This window comes from Nipponia nippon, unplaced genomic scaffold (assembly GCF_047370975.1).
Source record: "Nipponia nippon isolate SJK-2023a ecotype South Korea unplaced genomic scaffold, ASM4737097v1 scaffold_14, whole genome shotgun sequence".
Lineage (NCBI taxonomy): Eukaryota > Metazoa > Chordata > Aves > Pelecaniformes > Threskiornithidae > Nipponia > Nipponia nippon.
This window is the reverse complement of record NW_028262330.1, coordinates 14428448-14445944: the sequence shown is the minus strand read 5'-3', so window position 1 is coordinate 14445944 and position 17497 is coordinate 14428448. Positions and strand designations below refer to the sequence as shown.

General features: G+C 40.7%; 1 protein-coding gene across 2 annotated transcripts in view; it reads left to right on the top strand.

The window, feature by feature from the left end:
• The window catches only part of GLP2R (glucagon like peptide 2 receptor), a 51917-nt gene extending 34621 nt beyond the window's left edge, over nt 1-17296 (top strand). For both annotated transcript variants that reach the window (XM_087750793.1, XM_009472031.2), the window contains 4 exons: nt 3550-3638; nt 5247-5385; nt 11199-11240; nt 13438-17296. In XM_087750793.1, coding sequence (XP_087606919.1) covers nt 3550-3638; nt 5247-5385; nt 11199-11240; nt 13438-13776 — 609 coding nt within the window. In that variant the 3' untranslated portion in view covers nt 13777-17296. The remainder of the gene's footprint in view (nt 1-3549; nt 3639-5246; nt 5386-11198; nt 11241-13437) is intronic.
• Nucleotides 17297-17497: the final 201 nt, after the last annotated feature.

Here is a 17497-nt window from a genome sequence, read left to right as displayed (position 1 = left end):
GGTTGTTTAGCCTGGAGAAGAGGAGGCTGAGGGGAGACCTTATTGCTCTCTATGACTACCTGAAAGGAGGTTGTAGTGAGGTAGGGGTTGGTCTCTTCTCCCAACTAACAAGTGATAGGACAAGAAGAAATGGGTTCAAGCTGCGCCAGGGGAGACTGAGATTAGATATTAGGAAAAACTTCTTCACTGAAAGGGTAGTCAGGCCTTGGCACAGGCTGCCCAGGGAAGTGGTTGAGCCCCCATCCCTGGAGGTATTTAAAAGACATGTAGATGTGGTGCTTAGGGACATGGTTGTTGGTGGACTTGGTAGTGCTAGGTTAACAGTTGGACTTAATGATCTCAAAGGTCTTTTCCATGATATGATTCTTATTAGACCTTATTCCACAGTACTGTTTTGTTTAAAATAAAAGTACTGTGGGGAAAAATGCCATACTAGTTTGTGTGTTGCTATTTCCTGAGCAGCTCTATTCATGTATTGTCAGCCTGGAACAGAATGATGGCACCTTGCTTGTATATATATTATTGCCATCCAGAATTTCAGAGTACTTCAAAAAGGAAATGATTATCTGAGTTTGGTGGTGGAGAACTGGAAGAGACTATGATGGACGTAGGTCTTAACACTGATCTTAAAAACTCCATGTACAATTTTGGTTTCTTTGTCCCACATTGCATTAGAGTCTTTGCACATAGCTAGCTTTTTAGATTTTGTATTGAAATGGCTGTTTCTAGCTGTAATCCCAAGCTGCTAGTAAATAGTTTTACATTTTTATTGTGGGGTACTTACTGGTACATTGTATCAGTACTTACTGAGACCTTCAACAGCACTTGACAGAGGGACCATGGCATAGCCATTGTAATGACCAATTCAATGTATGGGTTGGATGAGCAGACAGTGAGGTGAATTGAAAACTGGCTGAATGGCCAGGCCCAGAAGGCGGCACAAAGTCTAATTGGTGGCCAGTAACTAGCAGTGTACTGAGTACTGGGTCCGATCCTATTTAACATCTTTATTGATGATCTGGGCAATGGGGCAGAGCGTACCCTCAGCAGGTTTGCAGATGACAGAAAACTGGAAGAAGTGGCTGTGCTGCCATCCAGAGGGACCTTTCCAGGCTGGAGAAATGAGCTGACAGGAACCTCATGAATTTCAACATGGAGCAGTGCAAAGTCCTGCAGCTGAGGAGGTACAACCTGAGGCACCGGTGTATGCTGGGGTCTGGCCAGCTGGAAAGTGGCTTTGCAGAAGAGGACCTAGGGGCCATGGCAGACACCAAGTTGGCCATGAGGCAACAATGTGCCCTTGTGGAGCAAAGGTGGCGAATGGTAGCCTGGGCTGCCTTAGGCAAAGCACTGCCAGCAGGTCAAGGAAGGTGATCCTTCCCTTCTGCTCAGCACTGGTGAGGCCACACCTAGAGTGCTGTGTCCAGTTCTTGGCTCCCCAGTACAAGAGAGACACGGACATACTGGGGAGAGATCAGCAAAGGGCCACTAAGGGACTGGAACATCTCTCCCATAAGGAAAGGCTGAGAGAGCCAGGAATGTTCAGCCTGGAGAAGAGAAGGCTCAGGGGGATCTCATCAATGCATATAAATATCTGAAGGGAGGGTGCAAAGAGGACAGAGCCAAGCTCTTTTCAGTGGTGCCCAGTGACAGGACCAGACGCAATGGGCACAAACTGAAACAAGAGGTTTCCTCTGAATATCAGGAAAGGCTTTTTCACTGTGAGGGTGGCTAAGCAGTGGCATAGATTGCCTGGAGAGGTTGTGGAGTCTCCATCCTTGGAGATATTCAAAAGCCATCTGGACACGGTCCTGGGAAACCTGCTCTAGGTGGCCTTGCTTGAGCAGGAGGGTTGGACAAGGTGACCTCCAGAGGTCCTTGCCAACCTTAACCATTCTGTGATTTTGTGATTTTGCTTCCATGTTCTAGTGAAAATTCTGTCTTTTCTATGAAACATTGAGAGTAAAAATATTTCAATCTTATGGCAGTCATTTTCAATGAAGTTCTAGTGTTTTCTGTGAAAAGATAAAGTTCATAATGGAAAATTATTTTTAGAATAAACCAAATTTTCCAGACAAAAGTAAGTTTGGATGGAAATTCTCGCTAGCTCTACTTTTGAAGAACCTTACAGCGTTGACTATGATGAATTTTTTGTATTTGTGAAAAAAGATACAGTAAAAAGAGAATTCAAATTCTAAAAGTTAGGAAAGACCAGAAGTAGTCATCCATTTAAAGATAACTCACCCCTCTTGTACATGTGCACATCTATATCTCCCCTAACTTGTCCTTAGAGATGCCCACAAGATGAACTGTTGCTGCAGAATAAAACAGGAGAGCACAGTCTGCAAGACATGCCCTTTAGTAACAGAGATGCATGAATGACAAGAGGGTGCTTCATGAGGAAAAAAGATCCTAAGCTTAAGGTAGTTCCGTGCTGCCTCAGAAAATTGCTTTCCAACTCTGTCTCTGTCCCCAAGTTCATACCCAATGGTAGGCAAAATATCACAACTGCCTACTAAGTTCTGTTTTTTGCTTTCTGAACATCCAGACAGCCGATGGGGTAAGGGTTGAGCACTTCTAGTTGCAGCTGAAGTAACAAGTATGACACTCTCAGTAACATAATGTTGATGCTAATTGCTCTGCAAAATCAAACCAAAGCACCTCTAACTGGTGAGATCTTACAGTTTGGACCTCCATGTATTTATGTTTTAGTCGTCTTTTTTTTTTTTTTTTTTTAAGGAATAATATCCACTTAGAACACTGTGATGTTCTGTGCCCATTTGGGGAGAACAGCATGAGAAGTGTTCAATTCTTTATGCAGAACAGAAACTAGGGTTCCAGCAGTAATACCTACACATCAAAAGAAGACAAGAAAAGTAGTCCTGAATAATTGGCCATCCCCAAAAATGAGGAAGCAGAATTCTGTGGTAAAATTAAAATGTAATTTTGTACTGGAAGATCATATATGATAATGTATACATAAATCAGGCTGAATAAGCCAATGCTAAGTTTCTCAACTTTGGCACCTTAATAATTTTTTTGCATATGACTTTTGGTTTGTGGAAGTGAAATAGTTAATGTCTCATAGGTATTTGCAGGCCTCATTAGAAAAGAAATATGTGCAGATTGGTCTTGGCCAAGTCAGCACAATTTAATTAACAAAGGAGTGAATTATTCATAAAAGAATGCCCAGGGCCACCTTCTCTGGCTGTCTAGAGCCTCTTTATCTGAAGAACTGCAATCACTGCTGTTTTTTACCACATCCTGTCATGGTTTGGTGAAGAGTTGTATGACCTAAAGGTATATAAACTCTGTTAACTGCCTCATTTGGAGAGAGTTGCTATCAGCAGAGCCTGTCACTGCTGCTCTGTCGTCTCTGCTGCAGCTGTGGTAACAACCTGCTTCTGTTCTGATGGGATCACAAGTGCATTCTGGTTATTCGGTGACAGGTTTTACAAGTGTTTAATATCAACTTTACATTTCTTTAATAGCTATATGAGTAGTGGCATAACATTTATTGTAAGTAACCCATATGTATTTTCTTTCAAGGTTAACTTTGGCATCTTCTTAAAAATTCTCAGGATGCTGATTTCCAAACTAAAAGCTCAACAAATGAGCTTTCATGACTACAAATACAGGTATGTAATAAATAACAAAGAAGTCCGAGCCCTTTTTTTTTTTTTCTCACAACATCAGAAGGTTGCCAGTTTGCCCTTGCAGATTATACATTCACCTACCACCCACCAGGTGTAACAGATATTCAGACTATGATATAGGAAAGCCACCTGGGGAAACAGGCTCCACAAACATTTTCTTATCTGAGAGGTAAAGGCAGGTCAGCACCTGTGTGCTGAGTATTATGGGCATTTTGTCAAGTACTTCCCTATACAGTAAGATCTCTGCTCTCAGGTATCGTCACTGTACACCTGTGGCCTCTACTGCTGTGACACATTTTTATCTTGAGTGTGACAAAAGGTTCTCAAAAGAAAAGGTGTAGAAGATTTGTGGGACATTCCTAAGTGACATTAGCATTTCTGATCTACCTTTTTTTCACAGATGCAGACTCAAGAATGTCCCTGGTCTTCTTGTAAACACAAATGAGAACATTATCCTTAGCCTGCACTCTTGCAGGCCCTAGTGTGGGCTCTCCTGGCCAGAGTCTCAATGGTACATCATGTCTTACATAAAGTCCTGGAATTGGACTTTGCACAAACATCTTCCCACATCTTGTGGGTACAGCAAGGGCAGGCTGCTCTGCAAGGAGCTAAGGGTGCAGTGAAAACTGCACTTAAATCAATGGAAACCTGAGGATCTGTTAACTGCTTTCCACATCCCAGTTCTTTCCAGTTCTTGGTATCTTTAATCAAAGCATTGTGAATCCCTGTCTGCTACTACAGTCCTGCCTTACTAAGATGAATTCTTTCATTATGACTGGGCAGGGGGAGGGGGGATGGAAATTCCACTACTAACTTCCCATTAAATTCCAGTATTAAATCTGTAACAAGAAGTGTATTTCCATTTTCCTTCAGCATTCAAGGTCCAAGAGATCTCAGCTATATTCTCCAGATTGCTACAGGAAGATTGTTATGATGATAGTCACAGACAGCAGTGCCTGTATTTAACATTGGCTAATGTTTTGCATTATATTCTCTTTTCTATTGCTTATAATTTTGCTAGACTTTCAAAGATTCAAGCTATTCCTCACATTGCAAGTCTTCCTCAGAACTCACTCTCTTTTGTGATCTCTTCTTTCATCCATGCAAACATGTTCCCAGACTTGTTAAAGAAGATTCTCTTCCATAAAAATTATTCTGGTTGCAATTTTTAAAAAGTAGACGACTGCCGACAGTACCGCAGAAACTTTCTATGCAGCTACATAAGTTTTCAGCAGTGATAGGAAGGTCTAAGAACCCTATTAACAGATCACTTATATTTAGCTAGGCGAATACTTTTCTGTTACCTAGCAGTATAAGTTTCATGATAGTGGCCTTCCTGTTCAATTTCTTGTCCCTAACTTTTCACCTTAAACCCAAAGCCAAGATTCCCTCCTGTACAGACTTTTCTGATATAGTGTGCTCCAAAATTTGTATCTGGGAATTTGTCCTCAAAATCAAAAATTTACTAATACCATTCCAGAGTCAGAATATAGAAGGAATATTTCTGGAATAATTTCTTTGTAGCTGAATTTTTTATTTTTGCACCGAGGTTGTTGAAAAAATACTATAATCAAACCTTTTCTTTTTAAGATTGGCAAGATCCACACTTGTGCTGATTCCATTGTTGGGGATCCATGAATTTGTATTTATCTTCATCACTGATGAACAGGTGGAAGGACTTTCAAGACACATAAGACTTTTCATTCAGCTGACAATGAGCTCATTTCATGTAAGTACTGTTTTGCAAGTACTGTTTTTAGGGGTCATAGATCCACATATATATGTTGCTCACCTATAGATACCACAGATGTACAGTATTCTTATTTATATTATGCTCCAACCTATAATGTCTCTAAATACACTATTACAGTGACAAGATAAAAAATTAACAAACTGCATATTCAAAGTACAGTAGTCCCAAAGACCAAAAAAGGAGTCTGACATCTTCAGAAACAGCCTGTCCTGTGTTCTCTGGTAATGGGTGACAGTTCATCACAGACCCCTGTTCTGAAAACAGGATTAAAGTGGCCTATTTAAAATATGTTTCACATAAATTAATTCCTAAAAAGCACTGGATGGCTTTTTTTAACACGATTTTCAGGTGATCTGTTGACTTTGCAGTCATACTGAGGAGACAGTTGGTTCTGGACTCATCTTTTTCAGTGCATAGTACACGTCCAACATACTTCAAACACACCACAATGACCTTGTTGTCACGCCACTCTACAACCAAAAACCCACTAAGACTCTTTGTACGAGGAGATACAAGGATCAGCTTCACTTTAGCTTGGGTAGTAGGGGCAGTCAGTTCATGACTGACACATCGCTGACACAGTGGGCCTGTGGGGTAGTCCTTACCTTCTAGGACTTTTTCCAAGAGCAGTTGAATGTAGACTACATGGCATTTGGGGCAGTTTGATGAAAGGAGATGCAGACCTGAGTACTGTGAGAACAACCAGCAGAGTTAAAACATTTGCTGTGAGGAGAAGCATGTGAAGGATAAGCAGAAACCGCTTTGTGTGTGGTTCCAGCTTAGAGGACACACTCTAGTTACGCCTGCCAGACTAATGCCCTCGAGCAAGTGCATTGAAGACATGTCTTGTACAAGAAACTAAAGTGGCCATGAATCACCTGAGTTGTGTGCTGTTCAGCAGTTGTAACAGTGGTACTTCCATGAAAGCCTAGAGAAAAACTCAAAGACATTTTTTATGCCAAAACCCACACCTACATACTTCAGGCACCTACATACTTCAGGTCTCCATAGTTCACATATAGGCATCAAAGATGTCATCTGAGATGCCCTTTTGAGGACCTCAGTTTGGGGCTTCTGTCTCTTTCATGGATTTAAGTATAAATTCAACAAAGCACTTAAAGCATCAGAAGTGAAACATAGAAACCCACCACAAATTCAGTGAACAGACACCAGTAAAAAAGTCCACTTTTGCACACTAGACCCCTGATTAGTGCACCCCTCTGGGAAATGGAGACAACACAGGCCCCAGCTAGGAGATGGTTTAACCTGTTCCAGGGAAGTGCCTAATAAGGCTTATGCAGCACTGTTTCCTCCTGCCCAAACAAAGCTGTTTAAGCCAGCAACCAAAGATGCAAAATGAACTGAGAGGAAAGAGGATGAAAGAATCTGAATCTGTGGCTTAGTGGTTAGAGCAGCTGGCTGGGAAAGGGATGCTTTGAGGCCTTGGCACCTGCCCCTGAGTGTTCATACCATTTACATTAAATACTTACAGATTTAAAAAGGTAAGAGAAAATTAAAGTAATCAGAGGAGCAAAGAGTAGAACATCTCAGCCCTTGCATTATCCTTTACTTCCACTCATGGCCTTGTGAGACATGGCAGTAATATCAAGATTAACCTGCCTTGATTCAAGAGAAGGTGCAGATGTGCCTCCACCCAGAGGAGCTCGTAGCTGGGTGACTGCTCTAGGGCATGGCTGTACCTGTGGTGACACACTAAGTATTTCTCGTACTTCCAGGTTATTGAGCAAAATAAATTCTAAGATTTTAAGGGAGTCTCTTTTTAATGTAGTTTCCATATATCCAGTTCTCTCAGAAGACAAAGGTAAATCAGGTAGCAATTTAACTTTCCTGAGCAGAGAAAGAGCTTTCTTGCTGTCTTCTGAAAGAACTAGTCAGTTCAGGAGGTACCAACAATTCTTCAGCTGAAAGAACAAATGAGGTTCATTCCTGCAATACTCCATTTGAAATGTCTGTGTATCAAGCTTTTTTACCCCTCAAAAATCATAACCATGAGAATGCCTGTCCTCATCCAAAGTTTGGGCTTCATTTCCCTAAAGGATATGTTCATTCACCATACCTGCAAAGTGACACTATGGCCTCCTATATGTCCACTCAAGAAAAGTACCATACTCATGAACAAATTTCTAGAGCTAAGAGAAAAAATTGTCAGAGAACTCACATAGGTGGAACAGATAGATGGACTAGCATCTGTAGGTGGAAAAGAATTTTCTCACCTCTACAGTCAGCAGAATGTTTTAGAGATGTTCATGCACTTGACTCCCCTTCAGTCACCCTGCCTTAGTAGCGTCTAAGTAGGCAGCAACTTGACGTAGCGATGGAATGAGTGTAGCTCTGGCAGCTCTGCACGTCGTATCTTCGCTGCAAGCATGAAGGCGAGAAGGAGCCACACTCCGTTACAGTGGTCAATCCTAAATAGTCCAAATTCCACAGCGAGCTGATACTGAAACTAAATGGTGATTGATTCTCAGATAGCTGCTTATGCACAAGTATACCTGTGTTTCACTGTAACTGTTTACTCTTCAGTTTACAAAGGCTAGGAACTGGACACACCAGTCTTTCTGCAGGCACAAAGCACTGCTGTCTGCTTCAATCTGCGTTCTGCAGAGTTGCTGAGTAATTACTTTTTCAGGCAGTACTCCTGTTAAATTACCTGCTTAGCAAAGTCGTCCTTTACCCTTATCTTCCTGCCTTGAACTTCTTGGTGAGACAGGACAGCAGTTTCCAGGTCTCCTTTCTTTAACGAGGCACCCAGCAATAGCTCTGGCTAGAAGTCCTTACTACTCACTAACTCACTGCTTTGACATATGTCTGCCCTCTTCTGCAGCCTGAGACATGAAATCATCAATCATTATTGCACTTTTCCCACAATTTATGGTGATCCTTCTTTTTAACCTGTATGTATGCACCAGTGCTCTGGCATATGTATGCATCTGTGCTTTGACACTGTTATTGAGGCTCTAATAAAAAATTCCCCCTACAGCTGGAGGGGAAAAACATCCAGGCAGGCAGAAGGGAGGTCATGCAGAGCCACCACCCTAAGGGGGCCTGCTGACATGGTGTTGAAGTACATGTTCCTCAGTAAGACATATCCTTACTTGGAGAGGTTGCAGTGACTAGATGTTATTTTAAGAAACACAGAATCATTTTAAGTGAAAATTTTATTTACTGGCTTGTACACAGAAATCTGATATAGAAGACAGCTTACTCATCCCTGCTAGAAAACACAAACTTCATTCCTTTTAGAGGAACATGCACGCGCTCGGCTACATGGCACGCTTTAGAAGAAAAACTTCTTTTAAAAATACCCAAAGATCTTAGACAATGTTTACTGCAGATTCTCTTTTTTAGCTACAGTATTATTTGTGAAGGGATTAGCAAAAAAAAGCACATAAACTGTACATGATTACATTTGTTTAGTCTGTAAATCTTCTCAGTAGTTTTAAAAAGCAGTTAAACTGTTTTGTTAAAGAAAAACAATTACCTCTGGGATCTCATCTGGAGGTTTTAACTCAAACATTTTCAAGGAGCACAAAATTAAATTCTAAATACAAATTCTGCTGTAGATATGATGTTTCTTTGCTTTAGAAAGTGGAGCAATATAAACATCTTGGCTTCCTGATGCATGCGAACTGTTAGCCACAGGAGAAAATACTGCTTTCTGGTGGATAAACCCCAGTTATTTAATGAGTAATTTATCCCGTTGCCATTGTCAATAGAACCGAAGAAAAATTGTGAAGCTTACACGTGCATCCATCCTTTCAAACTGGTTATTATGCTAATGAACATTTCTTCTGAATTTCTGATTCTTCTTTTTCCCTCACACTGTGATAATTTTAAAAATGTGTGCCTTAGAAATCATGGCATTTGGGGAAGATTTCGAAATATGAAGTTCCATGTATTGCAAAAAAAATGAATATGAGGAAGCACTAAAGAAATCAGGATATAAAATGAACATCAAACATGAATAGTCAACTGAATTTTCCACCTGCCGGTATGATTTTACAGTGCTTCTGCCTGTCACTGCATGTTCTGATCTTACAGCAGCAGTGAACTAAATTCACATAGGGATTTACAAATTTACGTTCAACACAGAGGTGCCACTAGTATTCACAAAGTCCTCTCCTCATCTGTGAGTTTCTACATTTCTGGCAGTGGGTATCATCAGGCTTATCAGTCACAGGACTTAACAGCACCACGTAGTTTAGATCCTATTTCTGTTTGTGGTGCCTGTGAGGCCAAATTTAGAGCTCATGCTCAGAACACAAAAAAACCTACCCAGCAGAGATATTTTCATGGACTTTCTACCCAAGAAAGAGAACTATCTCCAGGTGCAGAAGCAGTTCTGCATAAAAAGCTGCTTTTTAAGCTGTTAAATTTGTATTTATCCATCAGAACTTCTCTCCATGGTTTCTGAGTCTTCTATAACTACTATTCTAAAATTTGTCCTGATAGTAAAATATTATCTATTATAAATGCTAATGACCACAATATTTTGTGATTTTTTTTCATATTTCTGTGAAATAATTTATATACAGAGGACTATTTAAAAGTTACACTGATAAATGACACGTCAAAATTACCTATATCGTGCTATAATAACGCAGGTGAAGCATGAAATATAGTAGAAATAAAATACATAGAAAAAACAATTGTGATTGCTATTTCTCCTGCCCCCATTTCCACTGGTGTGGCAGATAAACTGTTCTTTTTCATACTTACTGCACATATGCTTAAGGAATTAATGGCCCCAAACTTCTCAGGATTGCTAGAAAATTAAAAGTAGGCTCAAAATGCTATTGGTTAATGCTAGATATAATAAAAATTATTTAAGTTGCTGTGTACATGAATTTCTTTTTGAGATTTTGTCTGAGAAAAACAGAAACATTTCTGGAAAAATATGAGTGTGAAAACAATTGAGTGATGTCAGCTGTATTATATATGGTTATGACACCTTTTTACTTGTGATATGAACATTGCCTTGGGACTGCTAGTCAACAGTATTTATTCTCTTCATCAGAACTTGTGTCATAGGTGTGTTTAGGCATACCAAGAGAAGTGCATTTCCTGAAGCAATGGTAATAAATCTGCATATCTGTGCCAGACTGTTAGGCTGAGATGCATGCATGTAAGCTGTTTTGATCTGAGATCAAATACAGACAGAGAGGAGGAAGATGGAAAGAGTAATTTTGGGGTTGGTTTGAAACAAGTTTTACCTCTAGGATTTAATTTTTTTTAAGGTGTTTATTTAGATTAATTTCAAAGGAAAAATGGCAATTCAAAATAGCCATAACACTTAATACAGCTGAGCCTTAAACTAGCACTAATCACTTAATATTTCACTCATTTTTAAAAAGTACCCAAATTAGATCCCTCTCATTCACAAATTCAAACAAGCACATGGGTAATATGAGACCCCCAAGCTGCATTTTTTTATTTTACGATGTTTAGAAATAGAAGCAGTCACAGTATAACAGCAGTAGTTTGAAAAAAAATATGATGTGGTAGCAAAATGAAGATAACACGGAAGATCAAAAGTCTCTCTTCTTCAGCATCTGCACCGAACGTACTCTACGTTTTCTAAGGCACCGTATGAAAACAAGTTAATGGGTACTTCAATAATAAGTAAATACAAGCAACTAGTTTCCTTTTTGAAAATCAAGCAGCGTTGTTTATATTTGCGGCTTTAACGGTAATGTCATCTTTAAACCAAAACTTCAGGTATTTCCTGTACACTCTAACTTTTCGCTCTTACTGTCTTTCTCTTACAGGGTTTTTTTGTAGCAGTTTTATATTGCTTTGCTAATGGAGAGGTAAGTGACAATGCGATCAGAAAAGTTTTTTGTCAATTAGTAAAGTATATTAATGACGCCAAGAAGGATGAATATGCTGACTAGCTCTGCTTATTCGAGAACATGCATGCATTCTTTTGAACTGGTATAACTGTTTTGTATGCAGAGAACAGCAAGACCTCTCACAGGTTTGGGATTCAAAAGCAAAGTATTTCCACTGAAGCCTGAGTGCAGCCTGACAGCTGCATGCTGCCTTTGCACTATCACACTGACTTGCTACTGTGGAGGTATGGATACCCTGAAAGGTCTGAAATACCAGTAGAGGCTTATAGTCAGCCACCTAAACCCCACTCCATTAATCATCTGGAATCCCAGACTTCATGTTTGGCCAGGCTAAACCCTCTCTTAATTTACCCCTGAAGTCCATATGAGGTGACCAAATTTGGGATGCTTTAATATCTTAGACAACAACATGTTGAAAAAGTAATTTCATGCATGCACTGCTTGGGACATCCCTAAACTTGATGTGAGGGGCTTCCTTGTCTGGAAGTTGTCTCCTGCTATGCCTCAAGGGACAGCTGGGGGTTCAATTTGCTCCATGCCAGGATTTTGGCAGATCAGTGATGGCTCTTCTGCGAGGAGATGACAGCAGAGAAACCTAACCTCCTTCCCAGTGTAGGGTGAAAACAGAATTCAGACCAGGTTGCTTGGGGTTTTGTCCAGCTGAGCTTCGAACCCCCCCCCAAGGACAGAGGTTCCACCACCTCTCTGGTCCTCTGTTCCAGTGCTTCACTGTACTCAGGAGGAAACATCTTTTCCATATATTCTGTTAGAACTTCCCCTATTTATTTCAATTTATGATCACTGTCTCTTGTATCCCTACCAAACACCTGGGTAGAGTGGCTGGCTCCATCTCCTCCATGATCCCCTCATATAGGAAGTGTTTACGCCTTCAGTGTGAACAAGCCCCATTCACTCAGCCCCTCCTCATAGGGCAAGTGTTCAAGCTTATCAACACAGTTCTTTTAATGGGGACCCAAAATCAGATGCAATATTCAGAGGTAGTGGAACAGTTACTGAGTAAAGGAGAACAATCACTTCTCTTGATCTAATAGCTCTGCTCCTGCCCATACAACCCAGTGCCTTCATCACCATCACAGCTGCATGCTGCCTTTGCCTTATCACACTGACTTGCTACAAGCTACCTCAGAAAATCATGCTATGTAGGCTGTGGAATTAATCTCACTTAATTTTAAATGTTTTCTAAGTTGAATCTTACTGTCTGCACTTCCCTTATATTTGGTCTGGGTGCAGACCTCCACTACTTGCAATAAACAGACACGTTTCCAGTGTCTGTAGCACTTAAGAGCCTGGCACAGCCAGCTGGCATGGTACACGCTACACTGACACAGGTTCATGAATTTGGACACCTTCTTAAAGGCACCAGTGAAACAAATGAGATGGGCTTTATACAAAAGGTAGGCCATAGGTTCCTAATATTTAACAAAGCAACCTGGAGCAATTTCAGAACTACTTAAATAAAAAAGAGAGCTGGCACTCGTCTGCAATACAGGAGTACTTGTCTAACTGCTAGCATCTCTCATCAGCTGTTAAAAGTTGATCTTTTGGCCTTCTATCTCCTGGTCCAGCTGAACTCTCGGGCCAAAGGGCCTGCTCATTAGAGCAGGGGCACGTCCCGCTCCTCTGCACGGGCCTGGAGCCTGCCCTCCCTCTGCAGCACTGGCTCGGATGATGCAGGCAGCAGGACACTCAGTGCTGAGGATTTAAGGCAGGCTGCCAGATAAAAAGTTTTAACAAAACAAACCAGATATCCAAGCACAACACTTCAGCAAAGCTGCATGGTCCTCATTTCCACAGCCCTTGGTCTTTCCTCCTCCTCACTTCATCAGGCTGTAAACATGAAAGTCACTTGAGCTCTCCCACACACATGCATTAGGATCACATGCTATCAGAGATTCAGGGGCTAGGAAAAATTTCCCTAAGTTAGAGTGAAGGGAGTGGACTCTTAAGGTTGACTTAGCAAACAAGTCTGTTTCTGCGCTACAGTGACCTCGCCAGGTGCAAGGTGCACCCCAAAGGCGCAGGAAGCTCAAGCACTTCCACAGTCCCTCTTGTTTTACAACTAGCATTTGGGTTAGTGGCCTGCACGGTGGTCACAAGACATCACCATGGACAGACTGTTTTCTTCTCCCCCCAGGTGAAAGCAGAGCTCCAGAAGCAGTGGTCCCGCTTCCTGCTGGTGGATCCCTTTGGGTGTAAACTCTGCTTTCTTGGGGAAAACATAAAATACCTCAGGAAATGTTCACAGAAACAAAAAAAACAGCACCTTGGCAGCAAACATGGCTTGTGCCTGGAGGCAAGCAAGCCCTGGGGCATGCAGCTCCAGCAGGTGCTGGTGAAGCAGAGGACAGATCTCAGCGCAGAGCCAGGCTGTGCTCGCCCGTCTCGTCCATGGGCAAGCATGTCAGACAGCAGCGAAGGAGAATTCACCACTGGAGAGACAACTGAGGAAGTCTTCGAAGAAAGCGAGATTTAGAAAGCCGTCCTCTAGGACAGCACCTTCCAACAGCCACAGTACATTTTGAAAGATCTTCTTTCACCTCCAGACGGTACAGATCTCTGGGATGTGCAATGCAAGGAGGACGCAGTTAATATCTCAATTGTCCCAGTCTTCTTAATCCAAGAAAAATGTTGATCTGGATGTTGCTAACATGTGTGGCTGGAGTAGAAGGGGTTTGCTGGATCAAAAAATGCTTTGAGTTGACCAGCCTGGAAGATAACTGAAGCTGAAACAGATGTACACAGGGGAGCAGGAGGTACTCTGGAAATGAGTAGGCTCTGGACACACACAGTCTGTCCCAGCAGCTTCATCCACGCTTGACTACCATTCTACTCACACAACAGAGAAGTCATTTGTTTTTCTCTTTCATAGGTGTGTTTCATAAATAGAGATATGTGTATAGAAGACTCTTCTCTCCGCAGACTGAAATCATCCACCATCTCAAAAAAACAGTTTCAGGCCAAACCAGGCATATTTTGTTTAAATAAAATGAAGGGATTTATACATATTAAAAAAAAAAAAAAAAAAGCTTGGGAAGAAACAGACTTTTGCTTCCTTTTTTGAGCATCCTCACTTGAAGTTTCATGCTGGAAATGTCATTCTGAAATGAAAGACCAAAATATTTTCTTTTGAAAGTGCCCAAATGAAATGTTTTGATACAATTTTTCTTTGTTTATTTTTGTTTTCACTATTTTTTTGACACTAGCCACACATTTTGATGCATCTGCAGGTTTGCCCTACCTGTGGCCCAAATGACAAAATAGGTCGGTGGTAAGTGCTGCTTCCACCTTCCTCCCAGGGGACCTGAAGTGGATAATGACATGGGATTGTGACAGCACCAAAAGAATATTGTCAAATACTTCTTCCAGCATTTAAGAAGAACCATGATGAAATTTTAATTGTCACATATAGCTCGCCCAGAGACCTATGAAATTCAATTAAGTTTGTTAATATTCCATAAGCCAGTTTCCAAACTTGCGAACATGAGCCAATTGGCATACGGAAAGGAAATAAGAAGGCGGCAACAGAAAGATTAGCCAGCAATATTTATCTACAATATAAATGTATATCCCAGGCACACAGGCAAACTATCTAGCCCACAGCTAGTTACACAGCATTTGTTACGTATTTTTCCTGTACTTTACTGGCAAGCACTCTATTTTAACTTAAGTGCCTGCAAATGTAATAAAACATATCCTGGGCAACCGGCTCTAGGTGGCCCTGCTTCAGCAGAGGTGTTGGACCAGGTGCCCTCTGGAGGTCCCTTCGAACCTCAACCAGTCTGTGATTCTATGAAACCACTGTATGTCAAATAAATAATTTTCAGGGCTGCTTGTGGGCTCTATTCACACATCTTCTCTCCACCAGGTGCCAACACTGTGGCTGCCCTTCTGGCTTTCCCTGCTCCTGCATCTTCTTTACAACTGCAAATGGCACTTTTTTGAGACAGGTTGCCTCTATCTTCAATGTGCTGTTTGAGCAGACTGTTTATGCAGCTTACATAACTTACCAATGCTTTTAAAAATTATTTATCGGTCTACAAATGTTTAAACATGTAAACTTTACCAGTTATGATATACTGTTTCCTTGCAAAGAACAGATAAACTCATTGACTAGCACTAGGTCAAGAACACATTTGAGTTATCACATTTCTGGCACTTTTCAAAAAGTATTTCTTTTACTGTTCTATTAGTGTTAAGAACTTAACCTATTTAATCAATACAAGGTTGTATATTTTGGTAAAATTTTAATAAAATGTAAATATTTGATACATTTTAAAATATATCTGCAGTTTTAAAAGGCTTTTTACCAGAATGTGCACTCTGCTTATATAGCATTTTACAGCAGTGGATTTCTCCACCACCCATTACAAGCACCACACATTACATATCTGTTGACTGTCTCTTCTCCAATTTAAAAAAGACTGATTTATTCTCAAGTTGTTGTTTAAGATATTAAAATCTTGAAGTGGTTTAGAATGCATTTTACTTGGGTGCTAAAAATGTGAAAATGGTAGATTTTACTGTATCTAAGTAAAATAGTTTGCTTTTTAATTGCATTTTAAAGTATTTCAAATGATCAAGAAACAGTTTTCTGTGCTCTCAACAGCAGTCCCTGCTAGGTACATTTTCCTCTCTCTATTATGTGTATGGTCTTTTTGCCTCTTTCAGTTTATAAAAATCCACATTTTTTTATATAAGCAGACCATGGAGGCCTGATAAAAACAGTCATCACATGGATTCCTTCAGAAAGCATGTTTGTAAGTAGATAAATCAGCAAGTTTAATCATAAAAATATAGTATTATTTATTATATCACTAAAGTACAGAAGTTGTTAAATCTGGCTGGCCACACACATGTATTTTCACAGAAATATTACAAGCTCCTCAGTTCTAAATAAAATATTAAGCAATTTAGAAGACAGCAGGAGACTCAACAATTCAAACATGTTAGTAGCGTCAGTGAAAATAGCTGTGAAAAGAGTCAGTGAAATTAGCTGACCCTCCTGCGAGGAAGGTGAAGGTCTGCAGCTAGGTATCCTCCCGGGATTCTCCTCCTGCCCTTTGTGGAGACCCAGGGCCGCAGGAGGGACACTGCAGCCAGAGGAGCCGATAAGAAAAGCTGCAGCAGGTCCCTGGGACGTAAGAAAGAAGCTAGACTTGCCAGGGTTCCTACACGTGCACAGACTGGAGAGACAGAAGCAGTTAGGGGAAAGGACAAGAAATATGATTTTGCTCTGACAAAACAAAAGGTGGAGGAGACAGATCAACCCAAATTGGTATTTGTTTGCAAGTGACATTTTGTGTAAATTACTTATCCAATTTGCACATAGATTAATTATCAGACAACAAAAACTTTAAGGTTAGCCCAGGGTTTTATGCTTCTGTAGACCTAGTAACAGGATTTTTCTCTTTATCAATCAATTTCTCACCTTTACTCCCCAGACTTCCACTGCCTTCACCTTCTGAGGAAGACTGGTGTGCGCTAAAGGCTTCTTCTCTCGACAAGGAGCCCATCCCCCCATGGGCCTGGCAAGTTTGGTCTCTTCTGAGTCAGTCCATTAACGCTCAGGACATCAGAGACAACCCACACTAAAACCTGACTCCCACAGCTTTGAAGTTGTCTCTGCCAAGGATTTTGCTTTCCATCAAAACTTGTATGACAAAAAATTGAATTTTAAGCCCAAAATAGCTTGTCGGGTTCAACAGAGCTTTCCCACTAGATGTAGTGTGATAACTGATCTGATTTGTACGAATAAGGTTTACAAAATCTTAATAATCTGCTGTGAAACATGCTATAAATTTTTATGTTTTACTACACATAAAGCACAACCTTCCAGACACAATGGCTCCTTCTATGGCCAGAGTTGTCAACTATATGCTAATTATAAATGTGTACTTACATTCTTTGTTTAAATATATTGCTTCTACATACCAAGGTCTGTGCCTCAAAGGCTCAAATAGTAATGCACAAACACTCTGGTCTGGAGAGCTCTCTGTCTGTTATGCCTTGGAATCAATAATACTGGTTTGTATTTTTAAAAATATGGAATAAATCTGCTAGATTAAGAGAGATGTGCCAGTTCTGTCATGTTTAATGTGCTCACTTCCCAAGTCACCAAAAAGAAGTGAAGTAAGGCAGAGTCACGCATGTGCCACCTCATTGAATCCTATGAAAAAGACAAATTTGGGAAGGCT